The sequence below is a fragment of the Drosophila sechellia genome, chromosome 2L (genome assembly GCF_004382195.2).
Source record: "Drosophila sechellia strain sech25 chromosome 2L, ASM438219v1, whole genome shotgun sequence".
NCBI lineage: Eukaryota > Metazoa > Arthropoda > Insecta > Diptera > Drosophilidae > Drosophila > Drosophila sechellia.
Genome location: NC_045949.1, coordinates 14,533,673 through 14,558,506, shown reverse-complemented (window position 1 = coordinate 14,558,506; position 24,834 = coordinate 14,533,673). Strand labels below are relative to the sequence as shown.

The following is a 24,834-nucleotide window of genomic DNA, read 5'->3' as shown; positions in this document are numbered from 1 at the left end:
TTAGTTTGTTCTGATAACTACGCATATAATTATTGTTAAAAATGGATGAAAGCATATATGCCCCTTGCTACCCATGCTGCTCCTTATCGGCAGAAAGAACTGTTTGACATGTCAGATGGCAAGAATGCTGTCATAGCAACAATAATTGAATATAATTTTGTATGGAAATCAAATAAATGCAAAAAATAAATCAAATATGTCAAAAAGCAGAAGAAAAATGTAGATGGGTGGGAAATTTTCATTCATCCATATATTTAGAAATGCATGTAAGAGTGCTTTCAATTTATATATAATGGGCTATATTTACACAATGTAAAGACCATCTGTGTATGTGTGCCGTGGGAAAATCAAAATGCAAATGCATTTCCGCATATTTATTACGTGCCCGATAAAAAAAGTATGAATGATGTTTTTTGATTCGAAAATTACCTACCCTAAAAGTTGAAGCTTTAATAAAATATTTTGCTATCATTACGCCGTTTTCCTAGTTGCATCCAACACCACTTAGTTTATCGTAATCTGTCTTTAATCTTTAAGTCCTATCGACCTTTATTCCTAAGTGCACCCTAGCAAGCGCACAAAAATATGAGTTAAATAAAAATAAATAGGAAAAATATATGTTCGGAGGCAAAGACCCGTTGCTGTTGTTGGTTGCAGCAACACAATAGAGAAAATACGCAGACCCCAAAAAACCCCTTACCTAAAATCACGCATGACAAAATGCCAAAGAGCCACCAACAACGATATTTACAGCAGCAGCAACCAAATATTCGAAGAAATTTTGAACTGGATTCTCCCCTTTTTTCGGCCGCAGCAGCAATGACTTTTTACAATTTTCATATGAAATGAACCATTAAATTGAATTGGCATTAAAATTATGTGCATGCTCGTGAGCGAAACAGAAAATATTCAGAAAAATAAGGGAGATATTTTCGAAGCTTTTGGCACTTTGCATACGACTAGCCAAAACCCATTCGAGTTCGAGTTATTTGCATTTTTATTACAACAACTGCGAGCGCAGTTGGAGCTGCAAATAATAAAAGAAGACGGGTATGGGTAGGGAAAAATTCAAATAAATGTTTGTTAAGTATTTTTGAATTGAGTTCACATTCACGTGCACACCCGCCCAAACATTCATACACGCATTAGGCCAAAGCGAATAGGAAACCGTTTAGATCCGTGCACCTGCTGCTTCACAGCCACAACATCACAAATGGCAATAACAGAAATGCCCTCCTGGCAACGACAGCGACAGATGTGGGCACAACAATGGTATAGGACTACAAAGGTGAAATCTTGTATTGGGGTTCAAGAAATGCAGAAATCGTCAAATAAATAGTTACTGCCTTTAATGTTTGATTTCAGTTCGAGGCACTTAAAACTACGATTTTCGGTCAGCTTTTCCTACGCATTTTCCTAACCATCAATTGCGGTTTGCTTTTCGTATTGTGCTCCAATTTGGCCCTTTTCCCCGCCAGCCAGACCCTTTTTGGTTTCGATTCTACGATTTCCTCGCACTAGTTGCAGGCATCGCGTGTCTCTAATGACCCGCGACAATGGACGCTTACGAAATTTCGGGCCACCGCCTCCTTTTGCATATTGCACTGCAGCTGACATAAAATTGCCATCGCAGTACGGACAAAACCCCAAACCACTCGATGGCCCATTCACAAGCCAGTATACAGACGGTCATTGCAGTTTATCGGTTCGCAGTTCTAATTTTCTAGGGGCAGCGGAAGTTGGTCACTCAAACGCAGACGTTGGTGTCTTTTTCAGTCAAGTGGCACAAGTTTTCAGTTCAACTTGGTGAAAATATAATTAGAACCGCTCAAGTCAAGTCTCTTTTTATCCCCATTTTAAGTATCAATAGAAATTTCTAGTTCTGGACGAGGATAAGAATCGTGCCACTGGACTGCCTTTAAAGTCCACATGACGTATACTTGATATTTGTATAGTTTAATTTGCAAGAGCATAACATTTATGTTTGATTTACCGCGTTCTCTACTTCTCTTACAGCAATCAAAGAATCCTAAAAATAACTGAAGGTAACCTTTTTAACTTTTTCTTATATTCATTGCCAGATTCTTAGGACGGATTCCTATCATTTCGACTGCTCCAAACTGATTTCATTCCCCTTCCAACGGATTCTAAAGTGCCTGTCAATGGGTTCGATGCCACTTGAAGCAGTTTGCATGAAAGAAACGACAAAAAGGCGAAATCCTTTTCATGTTTTGGCGTTATTTAATTAACAAGCAATTTGTTTCGGCCCGTTGCTAATTAGGCGCTCCCCATCAAAGGCAGCAGAAGACAAAAGTCTGGCGATGCATCTAAGCGAGCTCGGATTTCGCCCAGCGCCTTAACCCTTGACAACTTGAACGCCTTTCAGACACATTTCCATTTTCACACTCAACGTGCCGAAAACAATTAAGCGAAAAGAAGCCTTAAAAAGGAAGCAGTCAAAAGAATACAAAAAAACGATGGCTTTGTCTTAGGGAATACTTTTAGCTTTCAGTCGGGAGGGATCGACGAAAGGTAAGGGCCCTAACGACGCAGCAAGTTATTGGTGTGTATACCCCGAAAATTCTCGAAATCCAAGTTTACACTTTTTGCACTCCTCGCCGAGCCAATTGGTTTGACAGAGCCACTGTCCGAGAATTTGAAGAACACCCAACTTACAGCGAGAAACTTGCGAACTGCACGCACCACAAGAGTCAGCTAACTATAACAACTTGCATTGCATGCCTCTTTGAGTCGAACAACAGTCAACACAACTAGCACAGCATTAGTGGTTCGCTGGGTCTTGTATCCATACAGCGATGCACTGAGGGAATTTATATTATTATTAAAAAGTTTTGGTCTCGAGCTTTAGGGAATATAATCAAACCAAAATCGACATGAAAACTTAAATAATATTAACATTGGCATTTCAGTTTTAAAACATATGAAGGGCAACACTGCGTATGATTGATATAAAATTTAATTGTGGAACTGCTTAAGATTCAATACCAAAATCTTTTATCTAAATTAAAATATGATCTCATCATCGATGATAATTTCCGAACTTTGAAATACCGTATGTTTTTATGAGTGTACTGGAGGAATCGTTGTCATGGTCACGTTCAGCATCTGGTGGTGCTTCCGGCCGGCGCTCCGCACGAACGGACGATGAATAGCGGCCATGTTCCAAGTTCCCTGCTCCATGCACCAACCACAACAATTGTCAAACAAGCCAGAAAAATGGCGGCTTTCTGCTGCATCTCCTCCTGCCACTTTTCACTGCTCCTCCGGAAGCCGAGGGCGCTTTTAATGCAGTTCTTATTATCCTCTAATATTTTCTTTGTACTAAACTAGTTATGGCTGTCTGAATTTTGACATTGTATCCGGCAAGTTTTTGGATTACATATTAATGTATCATTCTTAATCATTAATTCCTACATAAAAAAGAAATGTTAATAGTAGTAGTATTTTAAGTGACAAATAAGGGAAAAAGAAACGAAATAAAGGAGAGGTACCAGAAAATGAAAATAATACGAAAACTTCTTTTTCTTTAGAAGAAAGAAATTGGTTTTTTCCTTCCACTGTAAGTGTCATCCCGATCAGACTAAACCAATTGAATAATTCAGTCCATCTACCGACATATTTATAACAATTTAAGAAACCATTGAAGAGCTAGACTATCTACCGTTCACTGAGCACCAGAAAAAAGACAAATAAGTGGCCCAGAATCATTTTCAATTAGCGCTCAGCTTGGAACATTTATGGGATTTGTCAAATATATAATTTGAGGAAAACTTTGTTTTATGGTTCCGTGGCTTTTTGAACCCGCAAATAAACATTTGCGTAATGCTCACAGTTTGTCCCATTGCCTGTTATGCAAAAGTTGTAAACGACAAGGACGGCGAAGAGTCCTCTGGCATAGCTCCTGCATATACTATTTTATGCCCAACTCCCATTCCAGCTCCTCACAAAAGTTGCCGCAGTAATAAAGGAGATTACCGTGCACATAACATGTGAGTAGCCGGAGTCGAGTCGGAGATAGAGAGGGATTGGGCAAGGTCTGAAATGATTTCTGGCCTGGCCACAAAAACCAAGGGATCCTTTGAGGCGGTCAGGACATGGATATACTGGACTCTGCAGCTTCTCCCGGCAAAAGAAAGTTGTACTGTTGAAGCGGCACACTCATAGAATAAGCATTCAGAAGTGCGGAATCATTTTGAACTACATTTTCTTATGTTCTCCTTTTTTTCTACTAAACGTTGACCACAATGGTGGTCTAAAAGGATCTTCTTGAATATGCTTGAAAAAAATGATATTATGTTTCATCATAGTTCGAAGTCATTTTTTCCAGTCTTGACTTGCCGCACTCCGATCCTTATTTTGACTAATTTCAGTAATATATTCAATATGACAAATGTTCGCTTTTAAATTTGATTATATTTATTTTCAACGTACATTCGGATAAAGTCATTTTAAAGCCATCTTTTAATCCCAGCCTGGCTATGTACAACTTTACCTCATTTTGACACCAACCTTTACCGGCTCTGCAATATTTCAAAGTAAAGTTGGAGTAAAATTGCAATCTGTAAGTTTTTCGGTCTCAGCCACCGTCATTTAATTTGAAAGAGCAACAACAGCAAGCGCATCAGCAACTAAGCCGAAGAGTTAAAAATTTCTTAGCCAAGAGTTTTGCTTAGTTTTTAATTGCAATCAAAAAGTTGTGTACCAGGGAGCGATGGAGGGAGCTCACACATAGGGAGGTCCATTTGGCTACGCTCTGGGAAGTGGACAGTTTGGCCAGTCGGTCCAGTTTTGTCACCCCGACGGTCCCAGTCATAATGACAAAAGCCGAGACCCACTGAAATGGCAATAGAGGATGAACCCTGAATGTTGCATTCGAGAAGGGCGTCGAGAAAATCCCTGGTGGGTTGGAGTGGACCGCAAAATGGCCATGCAACCAATTCTCTAGCATAAAACAAGCCAAGACCATACCCCCAAACACGTTGTCCTTGCCCATAGTCTCGGTCTCCAGCACATCGGCAAAATGCTCCGTGCAGACTTAATGATTTTTGGCTTAAAGTTTTACCAGTTAGCAGTATTTTTGCAAGTAGTTAACATTTTATGAGACAAACCACCCCACACACCACTTACTCGGACCAAATGCCCTGGGGTCTTTGTTTTATGCATTTTCCAGCTAGCCCACGAAGAACTCACTCGCTCTCCGGCGCTTTTCCTATCTTATGGGGGAAATTAACGGCGGAGCTAGACCAATTCCAAGACCAAGACCAAGATGATGACGACACACAAAAACGAAGCGAAACTTGATAAAAACTTTTATCATAACAATTTGTGTTGTTTTGCTTAGCTACCGCTCCTCGTGCTCCGGCTGCCCAAAATAAGAACAATGGGTCTATGTGTGTATTTGGTGAGCGTAATGAGAAAAGTGTAAGTGCACAGCTCAGGGCTGTTAGACGGCTACAGTTCGTCGCTTAAAGCATTTAATTTTAGATCAAGCTGGATTTTATTCCAGCAAAAATACTAAAATTTAACATGTTCAATCTTAATTAAAGTATATAAACCAAATTGGTACCTGATACCGAAAAGATTTAGTACTAAGAATTGATCTCTCTTCAAATTAGGCTTGTTAATGGAGAATAATTAAGTTAAAGAAGTTCTTGAAACCTTATATCTTAAAATTTCTTTAAGTATTATATGGCACAAAGCGCACATCTCAATATAGTTAAAATTTGTATAAACAGTTCAAATATACCTAAGCATATTCTTATTTACATATTTTAGATTAGATCAAGTAACTATTACCGTAGTTAGCTAGGTTACCCACCAATTGATGAAGATCAGTCGTCATAGACACCAACCCAATGAGCATCAAACTGTAGGTTGAGCTTTCACCTATATTGCTGGCAGTAACGATGGCTCGAACGACGACGGCTCTAGATTCAAGTTCACAATAAAACCATCGAAACCTTGCCCTGGCTCATTCAGTTGGCTGCTGGCGCTCGGCTTGGCTTTTTGGCTATTTGACTCACGCGATCGGGAAACGCGTGTCGCGGCATAGGCTCTTGCAATAATAACGGGTTTCTCGGATGCGACACTCTCGGCTCGGAAGCTTTTCTAAAATAGCCAAAATCGTGTGTGCCGATCAGTTAGGCCCTACAGTTCCCAAAACAATAACATTAAAGCCAATATAACTTTTAACATTTTCAAAACTCATAGCCTTGGCTTGGGCAAAGAGTTTTAATTCAACAAAACTTCAGCCGGTTCAAAGCTGTTTTAGCCGCCTGGCACTGGTACCTTACCAACATTAACAACCACAACCGACAACAACACCTGCAAATCAACATAAGCCCAATTGTCGCACAGTGAATTGAGTCGAAGTGAAGGTGTAATTACACATAGTGTACAAAGAATATCGAGTTTAAGAAGTGGCTAAAATAAACCGGGTAAGTCTCCATAAATCAGCTCAAGGAAGCAGAGATCAAATTAAGCTGCACGTGGCGTGTCCTTGAGATTGCAGGTTTTATACACAGCTTAAAATTAAGAAGCCATCTGACGGATTAATAGGCGATTAACGAAAATTTTATTATTTTAAAATAATTACATTTGCAATTTTGATTGTTAAAAAATGTGCTGCATCTTAAGTCCATTACATCCTTGTGCATTTCGATTCATTCAGTATGGTTTGACCTTTTCTACCGCTACCACTAAGGCAATAATGACGGGAATGACGTATACGCAACGTGGGTAACAAAATCATAACACTGAATGCGTGCATATTAAATAGTGGTTCGCCTATCGATCGTTGTCATCCGTTTGTTTTGGAACTGAGCGCAACAAGTTGCCCATATAAAAACACGTTTTTGCATGCTAATGCCCAGACGGTAGCCGATTGAAGTGTTTGGGATCCAAACTGAGCAAATTTGAATGCGTTTTATTGTACCATTCATTTGAATATAGGTAGGTGTAAAACTGTTTGCAATGCAGGAAAATAATAACAAATACATCAAATGAATTGGTAGCTTTAGTAGAGGAAAATAACCGAAACATTTGCTATTTATGCAAGCAATTCATTTCCTTAAAGCTTTTTGACTTGTCTTAAAACTCATAATATAAGATGTAACCAGATATAACTGCTTCTGCCCAATCACGGATCTCTGAAATTAATGACGTCACGTTCCATTCTCTACATTTTATTCCAAGAACAAAAATAAAAGATAAAAAATAGAGTTCTGATGTTCAGATGGTCTGACTCATAGCTCGGGGAAATCACTTTTTTCGCGACGCCGAGAACTGAATATTTTTAAGCAGAATTCAAAACCAGTTTAACATAAATAAAAAATGGAAATGCTTTATTGCGGATTTGGACGTCAATCAAACATATTAGTTTCAGGTTCTCAATGAGTCTTGTTTAAAAATAATTGCAAATAGAGGAGTGAGTAAAGGGTTTCTGACCCCTACACTAATTAGCTGATTTTAATTGATATTTGATGATCAATGTATATTTTATGCAAAAATTGGCTTAGTAACATTTTTGCTTGTTTTAATGGTGCAATAACTTGTAATTTTTCGTTGTGAACACAACCTGATATTTTAAATTAATATGTACACTTGCTTGCCATCATTTTATTCAAGTAGTTGCGCAATCTTAAAAATTGGTATGATTTTTTAAATGCATTGAAACTAATTAAAATTTTAAAAAGTTTTATTTTACTTGTACTTAATTAGAACTAACGTTTACATTGACATTCTTCAAGAAATCCCCAGAGAACTCAAAAATTCCGTCAAATGTATCAGACAATAGAATGATTTTTATTTAACATGCCAAATTTCAATAAAAAAACGTGCTCCTTTACGGCAAATTAATAATTGTAAATTAATGCAAACAATACGTGTCAATATTTTTCCAACAGTCAACCGGTTCGTCAAGTCAACCATATCTATATTTTGTGTGCATACAAATGCATATAAATTTATACACATATATCATTATATCACTCACGGTTTAGCAGTTTTATCTCTCACACCAATTAACAGTTTGATGCCGTAAATGCAACAAGGTGTAAATTGCTTATGTGATTCGGTAAATAAAGGACTTTATCTTTAGTTCGCTCACATAATTGTTCAAGCCAATAAATAAATATTTATTTATTAAGCAAACGTAATTTTTTAGCAAATTTAAACACTGGGTTGACACTTAATAACAATTTTAAACTAAACTTAATTGCCACATTAAACTAATATGTATCAACTTAGAATCTCTAAATTACCCAATATGATCTATAATTTTATTGAAGAAAATTATTTTTAAAAGCTGCACGCAAATCATAAGTATAGCTGAGTAGTTAATGTTACCTTAAGGTGAGAAATGTTTAATCTCTTTTACAATTTGTAAACTTTCCAGAATATTACCTTTTTAAATCTCTTATCATGGCCAGACAAGTGCCATATTTCAGTATCTAAAGGGCAATGCAGCGAATCTTTCTTTGTATCTTATTAACCATCTAAGTTTATCTGGCTCGTGACAGTGACATCATATCTTATCTACAAGATCAGTGGGTTAGTCTGATTGTCAGTTATACAGCTTCAACAAAGAACATCCCAAGTTAGTTTTAGTCCACAACTCGATACTAACGGAACGAATAATTTCAGTAAGCTTTACACTGGCAATATGGATACGACGCAAAGGAACCACCAAAATCTAGCCTTCGTGGGCGACGACGGACGCAGTACGGCCAGCACAGTTGAGATTTCGGTAGGCTTTCCGTGAAACGGTTGGAACATAATCCACGACCCAACTAATCGTCGTTCTATAGACCAACAGTCCAGCACTGCGAGACAATTCCGATGACCAGGAGGCAGCCAAAGCGCCAGAGGAGCGTGCCACCTGGGGCAAGGGCGTGGAGTTCCTGATGTCCTGCATCGCCATGTCCGTGGGTCTGGGAAACGTGTGGCGATTCCCCTTCACCGCCCTCGATAATGGCGGTGGCGCCTTCCTCATACCATATCTCATTGTCCTGTTCCTGATTGGCAAACCGATTTACTATCTGGAAATGGTAATTGGCCAGTTTTCCAGTCGCGGCTCGGTTAAAGTGTTCGATTTGTGCCCGGCGATGAAAGGTAAGCGTCCCAGATTTCATTGCAGTCAGTTCGAAGATGTCATACTCTTGTGGGGATAGAACATTTTTTAGACTAATTAAAAATCGAAATATAGAAAGACAAAGCAACCTTTAAAATCGGTTAAATATACTTTTTGGAATATTATAGTTTACAGTTGTAATTTATGTACATCTGTGATCCGTATAATACAGTTTCTTGAAAAAATACTTAATATTCCATATGTACCTCAATGACCATTTGATCAAAATCTATTTAGTTCAATCAGAAAACATTTTTCATTTTCTGGAAAATGTTCTCAAAATTCTTTTTTGAATATTAAGCTACCCCATTTAACCAAGAGCATGACAATAGCGAACTGCAGAGTCTACATCGTCATTCTGTTCATCAACTCGCCCGCTCGTGTCCCAAATACGCGACCACATCTATAGGTGTCGGAATCGGCCAGGTGATATCTATATCCATGGTGACCACCTACTATGTGGCCATAATGGGCATAACCCTGCGCTATCTGTACGAATCGTTCCGGTCGCCGTTGCCCTGGTCTGAGTGCCGACCGGAATGGGAATCCTTCTGCGTGGCGTCCAGTCTGGGTAACACCTCCCAGCTGGCCAGTCCCATGGACATGGATAGTTTGCCCCAGAGGCAGCCAGTGGCATCCGCGGAGTTGTATTTTCTGTAAGTGGTTTGTTCTCTCTCCCTGTGGTTGTTGCCCTCCGATTGCCTGTGTCATTGTGGATTGGTTGGTGGTGTTGCAGTGGCATGTTTTTCGATGGTGTTACGGGTATGTGTGGGTGACTGTGCACTGTGGGTAATCTTATCGCGGCTCGGTACTCGAAATCACAACGGCATACTCAAGTTTATGGCCCGGCCGACAAAGGCGCGGAATGTCCGCTTTATTACGCGACTAATTGAATGAGTGCCCGCATCCCTCTGGCGACAATTATGGCACCCATTGCCATCAATTGTGCTGCAGTGGTTCTGCAATAGACCGATGCGATTGCAACAGCCAAACAGAAAGTGATACCATCCACTGGCAGTTCAATTGACAGCCATCACCATCGTCAATATCTGCATCCAATTTCAGATTGAATAACTCAATAACAACAATGTATGGCCGTGACCCAAACTTGAAATATTATTATCACGCAATACGATACAATTCTGCGTTCTTTGAACTCTCTAAAAAATCACAATCTTAGCATAAATACTTGCACTATATTTTAAAAATGAAATAAGTACATAACTTGAACGACAAAAATATAAACTGAAAAGATCTTTTCATTTTAACTAAGATCGAAAGACGAAAGTTCTAACATTTAAATGTTTTATCTAATTTTCAAGACGAAACACTTTCATTATTTACTAATCGAATCCTTAGGACATTTGAGTATATAATCACTTTTGTTAGTAACGTTATTACAATTTATGCTAAAGAAATTACTGATTTATTCTCTTAACTGTGACAGAGAACCCTTGCCAACGGCTTCTCACTAACCAATTTATGTTTTAAGCTTCCTTTTTCCAATCATTCAACCATCATCCCAGATTCCTAATACATCCAAAACTCTCTTCTATCCCATTTGATTTGTGTTTAAACTCTTTCTTTTCGTAACTCGTTTGTAATCGAATGGATTAAGGTGTTGGAGCTGGCCAGGCTTTCCAGGTGTTTATGCTGAGCACTTACTATGCCGCCCTGGTAGCGATAATTGGCCGATATTTCATTGAATCATTTCGCAACCCATTGCCCTGGTCCACATGCCGTTCGGAATGGGGTATCCACTGCATTAACTCAGCACCCGATGCGAGTAATTGGTCTCGAGTGGAAAGCGATGATCAGCGCCCGCAAAATTACACAATGAAATCGCAAAACGATCGGGTCATCACCAGTTCGGAATGGTACTTTGTGTAAGTTGGAAGTGTCGGGGACAATACTGTTAAGAGATTCACAAATTGACTATTTATATGACTAATATTGTCTTGGAAGTTTTAAAATGTTATTCTAGGAATCACTTTTCAAAAACATTTATAAAAAAGTTCATATATATTGTTGGTCATTTTGTAGTAATGAATGATAGTCGCATGCAAATATTAATTAGTTATTAATGGTTTTGTTTAACTTTTAGTACTTGGTGGTGGTCTATATTTAATGATATTAGTGCTGATTAAATTCTATCCGTTCCCTGTAGTAAGGAAGTGCTGCACGAGAAACCAAATATCGAGGAAGGAATCGGCCTACCAAACTGGGAGTTGGTCATTGGACTTTTTATCGCCTGGTCCTGTGTGTTTTTCATTATTCGTCGCGGAGTGAAGAGTTCGGGAAAGGCATCCTACTTCCTGGCCCTCTTTCCGTACGTCATCATGGGTGTTCTTTTGGTGCGAGCTGTCACCCTGCCGGGATCAATTGACGGTATATACTACTTCATAAAGCCGCAATGGGGAAAGATTTTGGACCCGAAGGTCTGGTACGCAGCTGTTACCCAGTGTTTCTACTCCCTGTCCGTTTGTTTCGGCAACATCATCATGTACTCCTCGTTCAACAAGTTCGGCCACAATGTACATAGGGATGCGGCCATTGTAACGGGTCTGGACACTATGACCTCCTTGTTGGCTGGCTTCACGATATTCGGTATCCTCGGCCATCTGGCCCATGAAATCGGAACTGATGACATCGGTTCAGTGGTAAAGGGCGGTGCCGGATTGGCCTTCATCTCATATCCCGATGCCATTGCCAAGTTCAAGAATCTGCCACAGATCTTCTCAGTGCTGTTCTTCCTGATGCTCTTCGTGTTGGGCATAGGATCGAATATAGCCATGACCTCCTGCTCGGTGACGGCCATTCGGGATCGGTTTCCCAACTTTGGGCAGTGGCAGTGCTCGCTACTCATCGCTGTAGTCAGCTTCTTTATTGGTTTAATGTATATAACACCGGTAAGTATTAAATACCTGCACATTTCAAACATATTCTTAATTTTTGTATGTGTATTTTAGGGCGGTCAATATATGCTGACTCTTGTGGACTTTTTCGGCGCCTCAATGATTGCTTTGGTACTGGGAATCGCTGAACTATACACCATTGGATGGATTTATGGCACAGATCGCCTGTGCAAGGACATTGAGTTCATGCTGGGTCGCAAAGTGGGCCTGTATTGGAGGCTCTGCTGGAGCATCATTACCCCGTTGATCATGACTGTTATTCTGATCTATTTCTATGCGACCTACCAACCTCTAACATACAACAATATCGTCTATCCAAATTGGGCTTACTGTTAGTAATGGTTGTTCATTGAAGATACTCATAATTAATACCCCTTTATTTATAGCAATTGGCTGGCTAATAACGGCCTTCGGTATTCTTCAGCTGCCCATTTGGATGATCGTAGCCATTGTTCGAGATCCAGGTCAGACTTTGGGTGCGAAAATCCGTGGAGCCTTTACGCCGAAGAAGAATTGGGGACCCAGTGACCCTCTGCTCCGTGAACAGTATCACAAGGAAATCGAGAACGAGTTGACCCCGAAACGTGGTCAGGGAATTTGGGCTGCCATCAAGCAAAACATCTTTGGTTGATCCAACATCAGTGAGAACAAACTTACCACCATCGCTCATGTAAATAATCGTATTTTAAGAGAAAAGAATTTAAAAGATCTTGTATAAATCTTAAGTCTGCCAATAAACTTGATAAGTATGTAGCAAATGTGTGTGGTGTCATAATTGGCCTTTTATTATTTTTTTATTCCAATAAGTTAAATAGAATTTACCTCTCTTATCACCTTGATTAACTTCTAACCCAGCTCAGGCGCAGTTTGCGCTATCCCAAAAAGTAGGGATTTAAACACCATTAAATAACCTCGCCTCGCTCCACTTCCCTTTGACACCACAAATTGACCGCAACATTTGACAATTTTCGGCATTTGCCAAATCCGCCGCAAAAATGGTGGTCCGGGTAAGAGATAGAGCAAATCAAGAGAAATGTTATGTACTTTGTCTCCGTTACTGTTCCAAATCAAACAAAGGCAACCGGAGGGTCCAATTCACAAAAGCAGACGACGGTCACTGTCATTGTCAGCGAATCACAGTGGTTGGAAAGTTAACATTTGATTACAATAAATAGATATTAAAACCTAATGCTGGTATTTGCCATAATGAAGTGTTTCCTTTAGGGTTAAAGATTAATTATTATTCTATGTATAATAGAATAAAATCTTTTTTTTGGCTACGACTTCTTGTTCCACTGTGCGATGTGGCTTCTCTTTTACTAACCAGAATGGGCGGGCAGGTCGCCGACGAGGCATCTTAGAGATAATTGCTTTGATAAGGCTTCGCGTTCGGTCGAAAAAAGGAGCCCGGGGCTGTCCGAAAAAAACATTTTTTATAAATGTCGCCAAATATTTACATGTCGCAGCTTTGGGAAGCCGCCCAGCCGATTTTTTTCTCAGGCTACCTTTGTCTATTTCCACCAAGTTTCACCCTGGCCCGCATTGGCCTGCGGCTTGACTTTGCCAACTGACCGGGCGCAGTGGCTTCCTGGCCGGCGATGGCGATTCCGGATGGCGGTGGCCTCCGTCGCGTTTCTGGAAACCGCATAAAAGTCATTGTCACAGCAAATGGATTAATTTTCGTGGCACGCTGACATATATACTTCTCTTTCGCACTCAGTCCGTTTGTTTTTCCGACTCTTTTTCGTACCGCTTACTGTTTGGGTATATGCGGTATCTTATACCGCTGGACATACCTCTTGTTTTTTTATGTATAATTTATTTTATTTTTACTTAGAGTGTCATATAGCCATTATCCACACGTTATATTTATGTAGAAGTAATTGCTTGTATTTTATTACCTTACATTACATTTTACATTGCATTTTACATTACTTCAGTTTTCGAATCTCTATTTTTGGAATAATAACAGTCGCTCAAATAAGTATCTTTAAGAATGGGGTATTAAATAGTCGTAGGACAATAATTTTTTTAGAATATAGAAAAATTAAAAAGCCTGTTCTGTGGTCGAGCAGGTCGCCTGCGTTGGCTTGGGTGTGGGGTGTGGCATTTACCGCAACAATAATTACGTTTTGGGTGGGGTATTCAGATCCTGATGCTGGCACGGAAGTGTATAATGTTGCTAAGTAGTTGCGGTTATTTGTTGTTGTTGGGTGACATTTTTTGTTCGCTCTGCCTCATAATGCTGTTGTTGTTTCGTGTTCCGTAATTATCCTGAGAGGCAACAGGAGGTTTATTTCCCGCTATAAATGCTCCATAATTAAGTTTTCGTTCTTCGTCGCTCTTAAAAACAAGAAAATAAGTAATATTCCTATTCTTTCTTTGTTTTTATTATATGCAAAGGTGTTGTTCGAGAAATACAAGTGATAAGCTACAGTCCGAGCCGCCCCAGGGGCATTACTTGACGAAATAAAACAATATATTAATAATATATTCACATGCCAGCTGAGATTAATTTTAATATATTAAATAAATAGTTTATCCTTTCCCTTTCCCCCATCCTATAATTTGGGAAATTATACTCTTTTTTGTGGTCAGATTAGACCCTATCACTACCACTTTTTTCTTTTTAACGGTATTTCTACGTGTTTTAGTACTCAATTGTGCACTTAGTGTTGTAGTGCTACTGTATCCTTCGCTAGAATACTCTATAGTAGTTTCCTCCGGATATGATGCCGTGGTTTCCAGATCTGGTATTTCAATAACAATCGTAAAAGTCTCTGGAGTAGTAACTGATAATAAATCGGTCGATGTAACCAGTGAAGGAGTTTGAGAGAGCTTTGGAGGCTTCGTTGTTTTCAGCTTTTTTCTCCTTTCACTTTCTTTATATTTCATCAACATCCTATCTATCATTTGAAGTATTTTGGATGATTCGTTTACCTTCCTTTTTGGGACGGCAATGCATGTGCTTTCGCACTCGGATCGATAATCAAATCCGCTTCGACAAGTCAGTCTGCGCAGGCAAATACCAACCGCTGGGTTATGAAACCATTTTATTTTTCCTAGTTTGCAATCGATAACGAAACGCTTTTTGCAATGGCCTAAAAAAGGTGTAAAGCTCTATTAAAATTTTTACTTGGTCGGTAGCTATGTATTTTATATAATAGCTTCAACTTACTAGGATCGAGTTTTTCCGCATCGACAACCATCAGCAAACGCAGAATTATTAACACTAGGAACATGTCATCAATCAAAACTGTTCCAAGAAGATGTGCCAATCCACAAATGAAAATAAAAATTGTATAAGTGTTTCCCGTCCAAATGCAATTAGTTAAGCCAATTCCCGACCAAGTCGAAACGATTTCCGAATATTTTTCTTTGCCACAGTAGCCCTATCTTTCTTAGTTGCGATCCGAGGGCTGACATGTTGCCAATCAGACCGAGTGCCAAAAACTTGAGCAAGCTGCAGGCCAAAACTACTATTCGCAGAATGGTACATAGGGCGGTAGTATCGCAGACTCAAAACGGAGTGCTATTTAACTAAAAGCTAAAAAGCACCAACAGAAGCCAGTCGGCAAACTAAAACTCCCCTTCGCCAGAGACCGTTTTTCTTGCCTATGCTCACAAATGCATCTGTCTTGCCCAAAAACCCGCAGACATGCAGGGAAAAGGGAGATGCAGGATCCAAAAACTAATCACCAATTAGGGATGGCATAGAAGATGAATGCTATTCAGTTATTCAATTTAAGCTGTAAAGATTCTTTACGGGGATATGGACACTAATATCAGCATAATCTTCAAAGCTAACAATTTTTTGATTAGCTACGGTAAGTCCAGAAAATTAATTCAAATATATTTTGAAATATTAAAATAATTTTTTTCCTACATCCTTTCCTGTATAAATTTAATTTACCCAGCAAACTCGGTTACTAATGTACTTACAATCACGCTCACATCTCCAACTCATTCGCACTCCAGCTCGCAGATAACGTGGCCAAAAAAAAAATAGCCCAGGCAAAAGAAAACCAGCATAGAAAGACCAGCATAGACCAAAGGATAGGAGAGCGAAAAAAGGAGACTGGAAGAAATTCGGTGTGTTCTTTGGAGATTTGGCAAGTAAAGTTGCTCGCTCATGCGAAGAGCCGCAAATGTGTGCAATGGGCACAAGTTGCGAGGTGGGCCAGAGGAAGACATCCTTTTTCCCTGTTTTCTGACTTTTTCAAATGCTCTCTTTGCCAGTTTCGGGTGAAAATTTCTACGTAATTTCGCGAATAAAAAGAGGTGGAAAATGTTTGGTGTTTAGAGTAACTGACAGGTGCATAGCGCTTGTGTGTGTGTATGTGTGTCCGGTGGGCGGAAGTGGAAAATGTGTGGGTGTGTTTGTTTTGTGTCCGGCACATGGCGATGAAACATATGGGCGGGTGGCGAAAATCGGATGAGGTTACAAAAAATAAAGTAATTGAATTTTCATAGTGCTCAGAGCACACAAAACTTGCAGCCTCGGTTGTTGTTTGCATTGTGCACGGCACTTCCTACTTTTAATGCGTGGATTCTCTTCTTGCAACAACCAAAGACTTTGATAAAACTATGCAAGCGGAAGCCAATGTACAATCAAAAAGTATATTGTATATAAACAAAGTTCTAGGCAAGGACAAATCATGTTAAAAAAATATAACGCGCTGGTAAGCAAATTTATTTCTTTGTTTTAACTCTTATGCATGGTAAACTGATTGAAGTGACATTTAAGCCGCTTTTGTCTACGAGATTAACCAACTTTTAATTACGTAACAAACAGCAGGGATCCTGTAAAAATTATGGTTTTAATGGTCTGATAAATGTCATTCACGTGAATATTGACATTTACGGTTTTCTTTGTTTTTTTGGTGACCCCAGCCGGGCAAAATGACAATCTAGCGGTAATGCCGTTGGTGTGGTAGAAATTCGCGGGCCTACCAAGAAGCCGCAGCGTTTGTGGTCCACCACAAGCGGATGTGCGGCCTTTGGCCAAAATGCCAATAGCCATTTCCCTCCGCACACGTATACCATTTATACATTCCCTCGCCTCGCAGGATGTGCGTTAAACTGGGGTAAATGTTTATAAATAGGCTGCGGTAGCATTCGAAATTTAACAGTGATAGCAGCTCCATTCGGTGGTGCATAAACCACTTCTGGCAGTGGCGAGGCTCTCGTGGTTTAGTGTTCATTTATTCCAAATTGTTTGGTTTTAGTTACACATAGTTTTCATATGTTCTCTTATTCGTATACCACTATTTTTCGAACTTTTCAACTTGTTAAGGTAAAGTGCACTTTCAAAAAATTGTAATGTAAAATATTATAATTTTAGATAAAGTGACATTGACTGTAAGATCAACTTTATCATATATTCACAGAATGGATATGAGTACCCTCTAAACATTTACTAAGAGTCCCTATATAGTTTCTATATCAATGATTATAATAAAAATAGAATAATTTGTATATATTCAAATATTCTCCGAGCTGCCGGCTTGCTTTCAAATTGGGCACCAATCTACGCAATCAGAAACTTCGCGGAAATAAACATTTTACAACAAAACTAAACCAATCCAATGGCGACCACATTGAAACAAATAATGGGGCCAACAACAAACGGCAACTGGTTATAACTGCAACATCTGTTTGAACAAATAAGCAAAACACGGAAAAGTATTTCGCTGCTTTCCGCACCACGCCCATTTTGAAATTGGTCTCGAAATTCAGGAGTCAGACAAGCACACTTTTTTTTCTAAAAAGCACAAACTAATTTAAAATACCTTTTTTTGTTATATATTAAGTCGGCAGTATCTCAACTGTAGTCGATTAACCCACAAAGTTATTTTTGCTTTAAGTGTTGTTCTTTATTTTTTTAATCAAAATAAAAGTCTACTATTTTTTCTCACCCAATCCAATTTAAGCACATTCATTTTTTAATATTTGAACCCATTGAATACAAGTAAGTGTATTTGTTCAGAGACGGAAAACTCATTTAGGTTGTAATAACAAAATGCCACGCGAAAATCAATTAAATTCATTTCCCATTAAAATTGTCCATTGCACGGCAAAGACCCTCATCCTCCAGTGGGCGGTGGAACTGGTTCAGCAGCCCAGCTCATTTGGCATCTGTTGCCATCGTTGTCATTTTGGTCGCAATTCACGTGTCTCCGCCACTGAAACTTCCCGATCCCCTTCGCCATCCTCCCTACCATGTTGTTTTACATTTCCGGTAATAAATATACGTTTGACAAAATAATAGAGAAAGCTGGGGAACAGTCAAAGATGGCACACAGGTGGCACTTGGCAATTTGCCCAACATTTTTGCGGGGCGCGGGAAATTGGAATTTTGGAAATTCGCTCGCTAGGTGAGAAACTTTGCGGCATTTCATTTCCTGCAATAAATTAATTATTGCTTTGAGTCGTGCCGATTGCCTTTAAACAGTAAAACGTATGGGGCGTACAATATTTGACCGTAAAGGTGCTCTATAAGCTCTGATAAAAGGATAAATATTAAACTATAGATACCTATATTTTAAATTAATACGTTCGAAAGAAATAAATAGTATAAAATAATAAACAATGAGTTACCAACTAAGTTTGCAAATTATTATAGTTTCACACATCCTCTTGTCATTTAACTGACATCGCGGCTGAACAATGGGACAATGCGTGGCCGATGTGAAACGGGCGTGGGAGTAGGATGTAAAGGGTGAACACTAGGGAAAGGCGAAGGGCAGTAGACCGGAGGCACACACCTGAGAAGGAGTCAGGAGTCATAACCATGACCAAAGTCACACGACATGAAACTCACACACACATGCAGCTAGGTCCACATCCGGTGACATCCGGTACTTCCTGTTCTGCACACTCCGCCTGTCTCCGTCGCACTCACTGAGCAAGGATACTGGGCCGCAGCGTTCCTGCGACCTTGTCACACGTTATCCTGCCCACCAACTACTCTCTCGTGAATGCAGCAGTCGAACACCAACCATCTCACTTTACTAGGAACCTAGAGTCTAGGCTGCTTATGCAGTTTGGGATGCCCTAACATCCGATAGGTTTAATTAATTTTACATCCGAGAATTGGTTGTACGCAATAATATTACATTTTTTGTTCAAGCTTTTATAGTAATATGTAACTAATGGGAGTTAAAAGAATAATATTCTACATTTTTTGATACAAATATATGTATCATATAACAAAGGCAACCATCTTATTGGATATATATATGGGTTTTGGTTAAATGTTCCTAGCCTTACGAAAAGAGTGTAGGATATGAGACTTGTTAAGTGCGATTTAATATTTACGGCTTACTTCTTGAAGTTAGCTGCTGGAGCCGCTCTTCGTCTCCTGTCTGTCATGCATCCGTTTGCAGGACGCACGGAATAATTCCATTTGTGTGTGTCCCCTTTCCCGATGTCCTGGTCCTGGCATCCTTTGGTCGTGGGTATGCGTGCTTTCAACGGGCGTGGGTGGTGATGATCCCAGTTGCACTGTTTCCCCCACCCGCCCAACTGGCTGACTGCCTGGCTGGCTGGCTGACTTATTCCACTTCCCTCCTGGGATCCTGGAATCCTGGGATCCGAGCCACTGCAGCCCTGGATCTCTCACGCTTGATGTAGTTGGTGGTTTACTACTAATTTGCAACCACATCGTTTGTTTTGTGTGAGCAGCCCCACTCCTCCGCCAGCCAGAGTCCTTTGTGTGTGACAGGAGCTCCAATTCAGCCCTTCTTCCCCTGCTGCGACACGTCTGGTGCATTAATTCTTGCATCACAATAGCAGCATGAGAGGATGGCTCCTCTGCCTCGCACACTTTCTGTCAGCTTGCTTTGTTATAAATGGTCCTCGTCCTAGTTCCCTCACTGGCTTTAGTCCAGAAGTCGTCTTTTCGGTATTTTCGCCGCTTATCAGTCCAAACTGCATATTTTGTGGTGCCATTGACACGGCCAACAGCGAAATTTTCTGGAGAAAATATACGCAAAGCGAGTTATTTGTCATATTTTGGGATCTATGTAATTATGAATACATTGTACGGTGCAGAAACTGTTCATAATCTTGTAAGAATATAACTTACTATCTATTTCACCCATCAAAGAAAAAGTCTGTAAGTTGGTACCGGAAACTGAGTTCTGTAAAAGAAAAAAATTTTTTTTTCGTGTTTCCTGAGCCTAAGAACACATGAAGTACCTTCGTTTGTATTGAATAAATTTTGGTCTTCCAAACAATAAGTGGCGATGCTTCAATGTTATTTTCCAATGGTTCATAAATTGGCATTAAAAAGTATTTAGCATGTTAACAAGGCAACTAAAGAGCTTGAAGGTATGCATTCAACATTGGTCGCATGCCACATTCCGAAATAATAAAATGAAAAATTGACAGAAGCCAGAGTTCATACGTGAAAGCCAAGACACAACATAAACATAAATATAAGCACATACTCCACAGGGACATGTGTATGATATAGAAATTGCCTTTATAATCGGATTACGATTTTGATATGGGCACAACGGTGAAATAACAGTACACGAGAAAAGCTTAAATTTATTTTCCTGCGCAATCAATATAAAATATATGTACTAAGCACATGCAGTATTAACATCCTTGAAATACCGTAGCCTTGTTTTAAATTTGTTATGTCTTTTCGACGGTTCGTTATTTATTAAAAAGCACGATTTATGTCAATCAGCGAAATAGAGTAAATAACAAATTTTATAACTGACTTACTAGCTGAGATTGGCATTATTTAATTCAAAATAATTAGTTTATTCAAATTCAAGTGAGAGTGGTAGTAATAGCAATATATAAGGGTTATGGTTCAAGCAATTCAACTTCAGTGAAACAACAAGAAAATCGCGAAAGAACTAGTCCAATCCCGTCTATTTGTCTTTATTCATCTTCTGCATCAACGCGCTAATATAAAAGCCGGAATCGTCCTTCCCACTCCTTTAAAACAACAAGCCATTCAATCTTCCAAACGCCCCAAATGCGCCGAATGCATTATTTATGCTTCAGTTATTTGATTATTAGAAATTTATTGATAACCATTTCTCTTACAAGGATTTATGATTGCTGCATTAAGGAAATTTAATGGATTCAATTACTTTCATTGGTTTCTGATTCTGAAATAACTAGCTTAAGAGTTTTAGGTGCTAACTTATGAATGAATGGTTTTGAGCTCAGTTTAGTTAACAACTAGTTTAAGGCTTCTTGTAATTGAACGCTTCAACGTAATTCCTTTGTCCAACCCTTACTTCATTTGTATTATCCTTTCATCCCCCATTCAAACTAATTAAATATTTTCTTTCATTTTCAGCATTTGTCTTCAATTACATTGAAATGTCACTCCCTACCTTCATTCCTACATTCTGAGAAAATTAACAAATTGAGCTGCATAAGGTAAGACAGAAAGGATGGTTGTGTAGAGTCAAGATGGAGCTGACTGAACGAAGTAAATAGGCACGGTTTGAGTATCATCGGTGCATCGGACCCTAAACACAATTTTCGCCCTAATTATATTATTCTTAAATATTTATACTAGTATTATCCAAATTGGAAAGAAAAGGTCCCATAAATCAGTTTTGAATGATAGAACACGTTACATATCCCGTCAAATTCAATTTTTTTCTTTTTTCCGAAAGAAACAATCTTATAAAATAATTAAAAATGGAGCAAGAGCCTGAAATGTGTTTTAATAATTTAACATGTTCTTAAAAAGCCTCCAGAGCTTTTTTGTAATAATGTAGAGCTCTTGTTTATTCGAATCAGCTGGATCAGAGCACTTTAATGCGCAATTGCCCCGGCTTAACCCATGAAAGCCCCACTACCCATGCCATCCCATCCCCTTCCTTCCGCCCATGTCCCGATGTCCACATATGTGGGTTTTGTCTTGCTGTTCCTGTTGTTCTTGTCGCCGTTGTTGTTGTCGTCTAGTCACGTCTGCTGTTGACAAGCGTCTGTTGTGCACAGTACACCCCATATTGAATGTCCTCTGGCCTCCTTCCCGGGACATCTCCTTAGCACTCCCTCCGGCTCCTCCTGGCCATCAAACTCCCACCAGCCCCAGGCTGCACTGCATGGCGCATTTTGCGACGCCATTGTCCTGCTGGAGGTACTATTTTTGTGTCGCACAATTCATGGCACTTCCTGGCCCGGGCAAACAGCAAAAAACATCGTACACCAGAGCCAGAAGGAGCCGATGGAAAGGGGTAGCAGAACTGGGAAGGTGGAGAAAGACGCGAGCATTGTCTCGATAATTACCCATGTCCCCTGGTGTGGCGCCGCCGACTCCCGACTGCTGACCCTTGGCCCCGTTTACTATCTATCAACAACTTCTCGAACAAAAGTTGGGCACGTACGCCGCAGACGGAGTGACAGGCTGCGAGGAGGTGCCAGCAAAAACCCAGTCCTTCCCTATAATCGAGAATCGGCCAACGTATTCTCCACCAAGAACTTGTCAAAAATACATTCACTTTGGCCACTTCAAACCGCTTAAAGAGAGTACCCGGCTGAGATTCGAAAATGTTGGAAGACTCAAGCGTTGCGACATCTCGAGTACTTGTCCTTTAAATTGGAAATAAAGGTTGTTTGATATTGAAAAGCATTTAACGTTTTCGGACATTAAATTACAGACAATTCATGTGATCCCTAACCATCCTATGAGATATAATCTCCTTAATGATACGCATAAATATGCGCCGATATTGGTTCGGCTTGTATTTGCCTGTTTATTTGCATATTCCTCGGTTTAATATATTATAAATAAATTATCTTAATTATTATAATTTAATATTTCGAAATGTGCGCTTTAAATCTTTCAAACAATATTAATTGGTATTATGCAGCATATTTTCAAGCAAAATTGTGACCTAATGGGAATTGAATATGACAGACCCAGGTGCTTGGCTCCGGCACCCACATTGGAAGTAAATACACCCACGCACACGGTAGGAACAGAAACTGACGTGCCGCAACCATAAACATAAATCTCTGGCATTTAGCTCGGGCTAAAATAAAATCAGGCAGCACACAAGCCCACTAACCGTCTAAACGTTACGGATTGTGTTTGAGGGCTGGGAAAACCTCTGATGACGGAACCCGGCACGATATTCAATTGTTTTTGCAGCCGGAGAATTTAATTTGACACGTACTTTTAATGTGGGGCTCTATGCCCTCGGCACTCGCTGGCTAATGCCAGGACACGAGTTTGAGGACCCAGGAGCAAGCATCCAGGACCTGAATCCAGTACCAGCGGCACACTGACACACATGTCCGTGGTGGGGTAGTCACAAATTGAATTTAGATACAATTTCCTGTGACTGCGTGACTGCGAGCCTAAGCCGTCCAGGTTTCATTCGAATCGACGCTCTATTCGGCGCCATTTTCCATGGCAATTAAAAAAAATTGCTGCCCCTCCTGATCGTTGGGCGGTATTGGGAAAATTTGCTGTCGCCAAACAATAAATAAGCAATTTATATGCACAAATGCATTTATCGAGCGTGAAAAGATGCCATGAATGAACGGTTCGCGCATTGAGAGCTGAGGGCAGGAGGATCAATATTGTTGAACCTTTAAAGAGTAGAACAATTTTTATATTATTTACTACATGTTCGCTCCGTGGCCAGCTGGCGCTATTAATTATATTTGCAACTTTGTAAAGAAAAAAGTTCCGAAAAAATGGCTAACAACCATTTTTGCAACCGAATTTATAATAATAAAAGAGGTTTGAATTCGATGATTAATGCATATAAAATGCCCTTTTTTAATGCCAATTCTTCATTTCGATAAAAATGAATTTAGAAATATAGTTAAAATTTAAATGTATTGTACGCATTAACAAAGCGAAACAGATGTTTATTTAAACCAAACCCTACATCCTTACAAATAATCAAAGTTATCAAGCACCTTCTGTAAGGGTATACACAACTCTTGTAAAATATCAAATATACCCAGTTTTTGTATCGCACAGTTTTTCTTACATGCCCACCAAAAAACACTCGTCCTTTATTCATTTTTTGCTCAGCGACAACCATTCAATATTTGCCTAAAAAATTTACGAGGCGGAGGACCCGCGTGCATTGCGTGAATAATTCTCTCACTGAGTGGTCGTTGAGTCGCCAACGTGCCCACGCCAGGTCCTTTCCCATTTCGCAAATATGATGGCGAAAAAATACCGGCTTGGCGCCACAAATTGCCCTCAAAGGGAGCAGTCCTAGATGGTGGAAGGGGAAAATGAATGCAAAAGTAAAGGGACCTGTTAATGAAAATATTATTCTTCATTCTGTGTTTTTTTTTTGTTTGTTCTTACAGGGTGAGGTGAGAAAAACTAGTTTTGAAATGCATTTGTACTGTACAGAATGAAAACCTACTTGATAGCAATTGGCTGCCACATATGACTAGAGTTGATTCACCATGCTTTGGTATGAGTGTCCCATTTTGTTGGCCAATCTAACATCCGGAGCTGAAAAGTGAAATAATAGATTTCTTAATAAAACGTTGGTAGCTGCGTGGGATTGTAGAAAATCAGCAAGTTAAATATTAGTTTTTGTTTTGCCTCTGGATTATTTTTGTCTTGCTGATGGTGGACCATCTGTTCCGCTGCTCCACGATGCAAAATTAATCACGGTCGGCACTTTCGAGTTGTTTGGACAGCAGCATTATGACAAACGGCGACGGCAGATGGCACCAGCATGCATGTCATGCAAATTATGAAACTTTTATGCCCGTTTCCAAACACACTCACGTTCAACTAGTCGT

At 39.6% G+C, this 24,834-nt stretch overlaps 2 protein-coding genes and 1 long non-coding RNA gene across 5 annotated transcripts; 2 read left to right on the top strand and 1 right to left on the bottom strand.

Moving 5' to 3' along the window:
- Positions 1-6,019: 6,019 nt before the first annotated feature.
- LOC6611312 (sodium-dependent nutrient amino acid transporter 1) lies at positions 6,020-12,828 on the top strand. 3 transcript variants are annotated; one of them, XM_032724480.1, is made up of 7 exons: positions 6,020-6,458; positions 8,665-8,767; positions 8,829-9,132; positions 9,561-9,807; positions 11,319-12,060; positions 12,121-12,397; positions 12,453-12,828. In XM_032724480.1, the coding sequence occupies exons 2-7, from the start codon at positions 8,684-8,686 to the stop codon at positions 12,695-12,697; spliced, it is 1,899 nt and encodes a 632-aa protein (XP_032580371.1). In that variant the 5' UTR covers positions 6,020-6,458; positions 8,665-8,683; the 3' UTR covers positions 12,698-12,828. The 3 variants fall into 3 exon arrangements, with proteins under 3 accessions (XP_032580371.1, XP_032580358.1, XP_032580365.1); XM_032724467.1 differs by lacking the exon at positions 9,561-9,807 and adding an exon at positions 10,770-11,037 and having other exon boundaries at positions 6,021-6,458; XM_032724474.1 differs by lacking the exons at positions 6,020-6,458; positions 9,561-9,807 and adding exons at positions 8,552-8,571; positions 10,770-11,037.
- Positions 12,829-14,587: 1,759 nt separating this feature from the next.
- Positions 14,588-15,381, bottom strand: LOC116801743. Its single transcript, XM_032722999.1, has 2 exons — positions 15,245-15,381; positions 14,588-15,167 (listed from the first exon to the last, which is right to left on the bottom strand). The coding sequence occupies exons 1-2, from the start codon at positions 15,306-15,308 to the stop codon at positions 14,605-14,607; spliced, it is 627 nt and encodes a 208-aa protein (XP_032578890.1). The 5' UTR covers positions 15,309-15,381; the 3' UTR covers positions 14,588-14,604.
- Positions 15,382-15,487: 106 nt separating this feature from the next.
- LOC116801746 lies at positions 15,488-21,448 on the top strand. The gene is made up of 3 exons (XR_004362197.1): positions 15,488-15,893; positions 15,984-16,158; positions 21,395-21,448. It is a non-coding gene; the product is annotated as an uncharacterized LOC116801746 (long non-coding RNA).
- The last annotated feature ends 3,386 nt before the right edge of the window (positions 21,449-24,834 follow it).

Bases quoted from the DNA above. Each gene is read 5' to 3' on its own strand.
- LOC6611312 (XM_032724467.1), top strand. From the start codon at position 8,684: ATGGATACGACGCAAAGGAACCACCAAAATCTAGCCTTCGTGGGCGAC. The intron at 8,768-8,828 runs GTAGGCTTTCCG...GTCGTTCTATAG, and splicing joins CCAGCACAGTTGAGATTTCG to ACCAACAGTCCAGCACTGCG. The intron at 11,038-11,318 runs GTAAGTTGGAAG...CGTTCCCTGTAG, and splicing joins AGTTCGGAATGGTACTTTGT to TAAGGAAGTGCTGCACGAGA.
- LOC116801743 (XM_032722999.1), bottom strand. From the start codon at position 15,308: ATGTTCCTAGTGTTAATAATTCTGCGTTTGCTGATGGTTGTCGATGCG. The intron at 15,168-15,244 runs GTAAGTTGAAGC...CACCTTTTTTAG, and splicing joins TGCGGAAAAACTCGATCCTA to GCCATTGCAAAAAGCGTTTC.